Here is a 7,500-nt window from a genome sequence, read left to right as displayed (position 1 = left end):
ACAGACACACATGCACGCTCGCACACACACACACACACACACACACACACACACACACACACACACACACACACACACGCACCTGCGCACACACACACACACACACACACACACACACACACACACACACACACACACACACACACACACACACACACGCACATGCGCACACACGCTCGCGCACGCACACTCATGCACCCACACAAACACGCACACCCACATTACACAAAGCAAAAAAAAAGATAAACAGCATGGAAAGGTGAAACAATTGGCTTCGGAGAAGCGATTTAATTTGGGACAAGGATACTAATTGGGAATCATGTGGTCCACTGACCGGTGCAGAGAGATAGTGTGTGACAGTTCGCTCCACCTAATTTAGCTAAAGGAGAGCCGATGGGTATTCCAAGAACACGGCTAAGTGACAAACAAACATAGCCAGGGTAACCTGCAGGAAGTCATAAACCTAATTATAGATAGCCGGCTGCAGTTGTCATTTATTTTTTTTAAAAAAAGGACGACTCAGAGGTCATCTATTAGATGATTTACCACTGTCCAGACTGTCCAGGGATGGACTAGCCATCTGGCATAGCGGCCATTTCCCGGTGGTCCCTGCACCCCTGTGGGCCCCTATTTTCAGAAATAATTTTTCCCAAAATAGGGACCCAAAAGGGTGCAGGGCCCACCGGTGAGTCAGTTCTGCGCCATTAATTATGAGGGTCCCCTTTAAGCCAAAAGTGCCCGGGTCCTATTTCTCCCCCAGGCCAGCCCTGCCACTGTCTCAAGGTGAACTTAACCTGGCTCACTGCTGAAGCTATCTCCTGGAAAACCCTCCTGGCCTGGCCTCGACTGCATACAGCACAGACTCTGGAGCTTGTTATTTTACTACAATAGAGATAGCCAAGGAAGCCGGCAGGAGGGGTGGGGTGGGGATCATGGGGGGTGTGTGGGTCAGTTGCTGTGGGCCAAGAGAGAGGGGTTTTCATTACATTGTATGTATTGGATGTGCTAGCCTGGGTGGAGTACATAGGATGGCGTCACCAGGCTATGGATGTGTGGCCCTTTCAGACAACTTTTGTCCTGGGCCTGATGGCAAAAGCTGTCGGCGGCCCTGGAGATAACCACATTGCATAGGGTTTAGTCTGAACATCCTAATTTAACTAAACGCTTAAGAGATAAGAGAACACTGCATCCCATTACAGAGAGGGGGGTCACCGGAAAGCCAAGCCAGGAGCCGTTTGGAGATAAAGAATTACAGTATGTGAGATGGAGTCCTCAGGCCTCATTTACATGAAGTAACCCTGGCAACAGACTCACTAGGTCAGATCAGAAGAGATCCCTTTGACTGATAGCGCTATGGCACACAGGGACACGCTTATTGCATACTGTAGGCTGGAGACACATTGCCTACTATACGTCTGAAAACAGGAAGCTAGTGTGGCTGACTTGCTGTCTTGACCGTCTTACAATTCGCACTCTACTACGTATACTCTACCCTGCTACTAGTGTCTTGGTCCAAAAGACATCATCTTATGATATTTAGTCATTGCTTGGAAGCTTCTAATTAGTATTTATGGAGCGCTGTTTACTTTTGTCCTTCAGCGGGTGGTGAGGCAGCGTTACAGTATGATCACACTAATGACCAGTCCTGGGGGACATACAGGATTCCTTGTGAAGATGACAGGTAAAAAAAGATCTATGGAATTAAGCATGTGGCATGCCTGTAGTATGAGCTCTTATACTGTACAATAATACAACACAATATTCACACAAGGCTCATCTCATACAGTAGGGCAATGGTCTCCAAATGGTGGCCCGCGGGCCAGATCCGGCCAGGGCATGGCAAACATTTGGCCTGCCATGAGGTTGGAACAAATGAAAACATACAGTATGTGTGCATACTGTATATCTGTGGCCATATCATCAGACAATTTCTTTGGCCCTCAGCCTCATTTGCGATACACACAACTTGGTCCTTCAGGAAAAATAATTGGAGACCACTGCTGTAGTAGGACCATACATATCACACTCTCCTGCCATGAAAAAGGATTGAAAGACAAAAACGCCACAGGAGAGAATGAAAACCAACCACCACGTATATAGGCCTACTGTATGCCACCATTTCAAGCACACACAGAGCACCTGGAAATGACTTAACAACCCAGCAGCTGGTGCTTAACAAAGGGGTAGTTTGCTCTTCAGCTACGCGAGGACGAGGAGGCACCAGGAGAGCACTTAACAGCCCACAACACTGTGTAACCCCCATCGACACAGGTGCAGCAGGAATCACCATGGAGGAGGCCCACTGGAAATGAGTCATATAACTCGCGCTTCCTTCTCGGGTGCTTTCATCTAAATCTTTTTTATTTCTCACCTCATCAACGCGCCACACAGGGGTGACCATTTCGTTCGCAAGGCCCTGAATTATTTCAGTTTCTGTTTAAAGGCGACAATTTCCCATTTCAAGATTAAATGGAGGAATTTTCTACAACGATGATGACAGCATCTGCCTCATTTTCCAGTTCAACGACAGCGATGGTGGAATTACTAATTTCCCCTTAAAACGCACCCCTCTTCACAGCTCTCTTCATTTTTCTTTTCTTATTTTTTCCTAGCTGTGAGGAAGGGTGGAAAAAAAAAACACTTCACACAGGCAACCTTGAGTTGTTTGATGTCAGCATTGTCCTGCTAGCTCTGTGTGCACTGCCTGTGTGTATGTGTGTGTGTCAGAGAGTAAGAGAAAGAAACAGAGAGAGAGAGAGAGAGAGAGAGAGAGAGAGAGAGAGAGAGAGAGAGAGAGAGAGAGAGAGAGAGAGAGAGAGAGAGAGAGGCAGAGAGAGAGAAAGAGAGGCAGAGAGAGAGAATGCTGAGTCTGACTCATTGATTCCCACTGATTGCCTCATCATGCGTCTTAATGGATGCTACACAATGGTCAAACTCTGGTCTGGTGACAGCAGGGCTACAGTGCTGTACTCCAACAGACGCCTAGTAAACCTACTCCCAAGGCACCTCTCGATAAACACAGCCACGGCCAGCACCCACATCAGCACTACGCCATGTAGATAGATGATCAACAATCCTTCCTCCTCCACTAGCATGTTTGGGGATGTGTGTACAGTATAAGTACATGCTGTGTGGAGATGTTCTACTGCCCCCATGTGGTGACATGGGATAATGGTGCCTGTGGATCCCCAGCTGGGACTACAGGGGATCCCTGTAGATGACAACATATAAAAAAATAACAAATAAACAAATCAACAAACAGAAATGAATTCATTAAGGCACTTGTGAATGAGATATAGGCCCTTTTTTTTGAATATCAGCACAATATCTGCCAACTAAAATAAATAAATAAACAATGGCAGAGAAGCGTTGTAGGCTGTAGTGGCTCATCAGCAGAAACGGCAGCAGGAGCACCCCAGAACGACGCTGGCGCGCTTATCTACACAAAGCAGACAGTGACAAACTGCACCGGTCACCACTATGGACCCCTGGGAAAGCCCTCGCCGTGTATCAGCTCTGCGATGCCCAAACTGAGTGAAAAGAAAGGCGACAGCAGAAACGCTTCACAATGCACTTGGCTGGAAAAAACACGCTCAGGACTGGTGTGGTTAAAGAAGTTAATTAAAATCTTTATTCATTACATGTGTTACATTCAATATTCAATGTGTTTCGTTTGGACACATATATAATAGGCATAAATACAAACGAGCATTTTTTGTCATTTTTGTTGTGGTTTTTCTGTGCCTGTCCTAGAGGAGCAAAGATCAGATGGGTGAAAACCAACTTCCACACGTCTTACTATTTACATATCATCCAACTTTATACAAGCTGATGTTTTCAATATTTACAGAAAACAGCAGGAAAAAAAACAAAAACAAAAACACAAAAATCATTTCAAACAGAATGACAAAAGAATGTGTGTGTGTGTAACATCATTTATATTAAAGCAGTTGACTTCATCATCATCATTATAATAAATTGTATTTAAAAACGGACAGACATACACATACCCAAAACAGATATGTTAGATGTTTTCAAAACACACAGCTCCTTTCTTTCTGTCAAAAGTCTAAGGACCAACTCCTCTACAAAGATCCGAGATCAGAGATCAGCTCATATTTTAACATTGGAGGTCTTTTCTGCTCACACATCTAAATCAATCAATCAAATAGAAACAAACAAAAGGTAGGGAAAAAAAATCAGTCATAGCTCTCCAATGTGTCCTAAATCACAGAAAAGACTCCCTTTTTTTAAAGCACATACATCTGAAAACCATTATAGTGTTGGGACAAACCAAAAATCGCAACATATGAGCATTAGGGACTGAGTACAGTAATGGTTTGAGTTTGTTTTTCCTCCTCTCAGGCTAGGCTAGTGCAGAATAATGTTGTCAAAACAACATGTGCTGTAATGTGCTCGCAGCTCAAACGGATATAGGGCAGCAGTGATGTTTGACAACAATCAGAGTGCCATACCCTCCATTTTGAAATGGTTTGTGGCAATAAATAAAACAAATGCAAAGAAAGTTGAAAAAAAAATCATGAAAATGAAAAGAACAGGACACTGTGGCTTGTGGTCGTGATGGAAATTAGGAAATTGAAATGCAGAGTAAAGAAGAGAAATCTGTAGGAAAAAATTAAGCCCTTTGTATTTGGTTCTAATTGCTTTTTGAAGTCATGTTTAAAAATCATTTATTAAAACAATGACTGCTACTATTTAGTGTGTGAAAAGTTGAAGGACTATATGGTTTGAGACAAACATGAACATCTTCAAAGTTTATGTGCGCTCCCTAATATAATACACTGGAAGACCTACAGAAGTCATCAGCATTGGCACATATGAGAGAGAGAGGGAGAGAGAGCGACAGAGAGAGCGAGAGCGAGAGAGATATAGACAGTGACAGAGACAGAGAATAAGAGAAAGAGAGACAAAGAGCCCACGCACAACGGGCAGCATGGTGTCAAGGAAGTTTCATCCTAAGAGCTCAGAGAAGGGCAAACTTTCTCTGTCTGCAAGTCTTTAAGAGCAAGAGGAGCCAAAAGGCCAAAGACAGACTGACAATGATGCCTACCAAGCCCACAGACACAGACTGAGAAGGACGCATTCTAATCCCACCAATGGACTGAGAAGGACGCATTCTACACCACAGAGGATGAGAAGGACTCATTCTAATCCCAAAGGTGGCATGAGAAGGGTGCCTTCTAATTCCGAAGGATGAGAAGAATGCACAAAGCACATCCAAGCAGATGAGATGCAGAGGCAAACAGAAAAAAACAAACAAACAAACAAACAAACAAGAAAAGCCAAACAAAACCAGAACAAGCTACCTGAGATACCAAATAAACTAGACCAGAACTAGTACTACAAGTTTCCACATTAGCTGGCACATGGGTCACGACGACACAAACCAAAAACAAAGAACAAAACAGCAATCAACCAAAAATGTTAGGAAATAATAATAACAATGACAATAATATTAATAAAAATAAAACAAGTCAAAATAAAAACACACAGTCATTGCAGCATAGGCCACCGTCCTCTCTTCTCTGCTTCTAACATAACAGTGCATAAAGTAGAAGTAGAAATTAATTCATGATAAGCACAGCACTCGTACAGGATATTTCATAGTTGGTACGCCAATTATTCTACTTCACCTGATTTTTTAAAAACTTTTTATTTAACTTCTACTTCAACTTTACACACATCTGCTAACAGTGGACCAACTACAGTGAGTCCAATAAGTATTTGATCCCTTGCTGATATTGCCGGTTTGCCCACTAATAAAGACATGATCAGTCTATAAATGTAATGATAATATGTATTCAAATATGGAGAGACAAAATATCAAAAAGAAATGCCAGAAAATAACTTAAAATAATATATTTTAATTGATTTGTATTTAATTTAGGCAAATAAGTATGACAATATTTGTGCATATAGTATAAGGGATTTTTGCCCATTTTTCTTTGCAGATTATCCCTAAATCATTAATAGTTTGTGGCTGTAGCTTGGCAAATGTGAGGTTCAGTTCCCTCCGTAGAATTACTATAGGGTTAATATTTGGAGACTCTCTAGGCCACTTCACAACTTTAATATGCTTCTCCTTGATTCACTCATACTATGGACTGATTCTGCTGATTCAATGTGTCTTTTATGCATGTTAGTATGTACAGGTGTCTATAATTCAGATGACAAGTTGATCGGAAGTGCCCATCTGGTCTGTGGGCCCGGAACTGTTATCAGTTGGCAGGGGATCAAATACTTATTTTGCTCGATGAAATAGAAATAAATTAATATATATTCTCTTAAGTTAATTTCTGGATTTTCTTTTTGATATCCTGTCTCTCCATATCAGAATACATATTATCATAACATGTATTGACTGATCATGTCTTTGTTAGTAGGCAAACCAACAAAATCAGCAAGGTATACTTATTGGACTCACTGTAACTGCCTCAGGCCATGGCTTCACATGCACTTGGCTTGTAGTGTTTTCAGCAAACACACGACACAGTCTCCTCCATGGGCCTAAACAACAAAGCTGGTTCAGGAGTAAACAAGGTTAAGTTAATAGGTAAATCATCCAATATAAGAGCCTGGAGGACACAGGACTCCAGGCTCTTCTATTAGATGATTTACCTGTTAACTTAACCTGGTTTACTCCTGAACCAGCTTTGTAGTATGGGCCCCATCAGTCCCTCAAAAACAAATACACGTCAATGACAACGACAAAATACAGTAGTCTGGTTCACATATGGAACATGACATCAACAAGAAGAAAAAACGTCAAAAAAATATGTTTACCTCTTACTTAACTCTTGAAACAGCTTGAAAACCTGACTCGTGTGCATGTGGTCTGTACTTATGAGAAAGAGTGTGAGAGAAAGAGAGTGTGGGTAATCCAAAGAATGTAACAGAGAAAAAAACAAAACGAAATGTAATATGGATCAGTAAGAAAGTGACAACTAAGCTGGGTGAAATCAGAAATACGCCTGTGTTTCTGAGCTGATGAATATGAGTGTGTGAGTGTGCGCGCGTGTGCGTGTGTTAGAGGTTGAGGCTGCCCACCCCCACCTCCTGGAAGAGCGAGGTGTGTGTGTGTGTGTGTGTGTGTGTGTGTGTGTGTTAGGGGTTGAGGCTGCCCACCTCCACCTCCTGGAAGAGCGAGGTGTGTGTGTGTGTGTGTGTCCGTGTTAGGGGTTGAGGCTGGCCTCCCCCACCTCCTGGAAGAGCGAGGTGTAGAACTCGGGTTCGAGCTGCTTGTTGCGGTAGCGGTTGACGATGTCGGCCATCTTTTGTTTGCGCCGCACGTGCGGCGGGCTGTACGAGTCGCTCTCCAGACGCTTACGACGACACGCGTTGATGACAGTCTGTCTCACCAGGAACCCTGTCAACATACACACACAAACATGTTGTGAGTTCAAGAGAGAGGGTCCGAGGAACTCTGAAGTCCTCAATAATCGATTCGGCAAATGATATAATCGATTCAACACATTTTTT

At 42.9% G+C, this 7,500-nt stretch overlaps 1 protein-coding gene across 11 annotated transcripts in view; it reads right to left on the bottom strand.

Annotated features, from left to right (window-relative positions):
- Positions 1 to 6,665: 6,665 nt before the first annotated feature.
- The window catches only part of ralgapb (Ral GTPase activating protein non-catalytic subunit beta), a 65,568-nt gene continuing 64,733 nt past the window's right edge, over positions 6,666 to 7,500 (bottom strand). For all 11 annotated transcript variants that reach the window (XM_063215151.1, XM_063215152.1, XM_063215153.1 and 8 more), the window contains one exon: positions 6,666 to 7,387. In XM_063215151.1, coding sequence (XP_063071221.1) covers positions 7,194 to 7,387 — 194 coding nt within the window. In that variant the 3' untranslated portion in view covers positions 6,666 to 7,193. The remainder of the gene's footprint in view (positions 7,388 to 7,500) is intronic.

The sequence above is a fragment of the Engraulis encrasicolus genome, chromosome 14, assembly GCF_034702125.1.
Source record: "Engraulis encrasicolus isolate BLACKSEA-1 chromosome 14, IST_EnEncr_1.0, whole genome shotgun sequence".
Taxonomy (NCBI): Eukaryota; Metazoa; Chordata; class Actinopteri; order Clupeiformes; family Engraulidae; genus Engraulis; species Engraulis encrasicolus.
The sequence above is the reverse complement of the archived record's forward strand: the minus strand, read 5'-3'. Positions and strand labels throughout refer to the sequence as shown.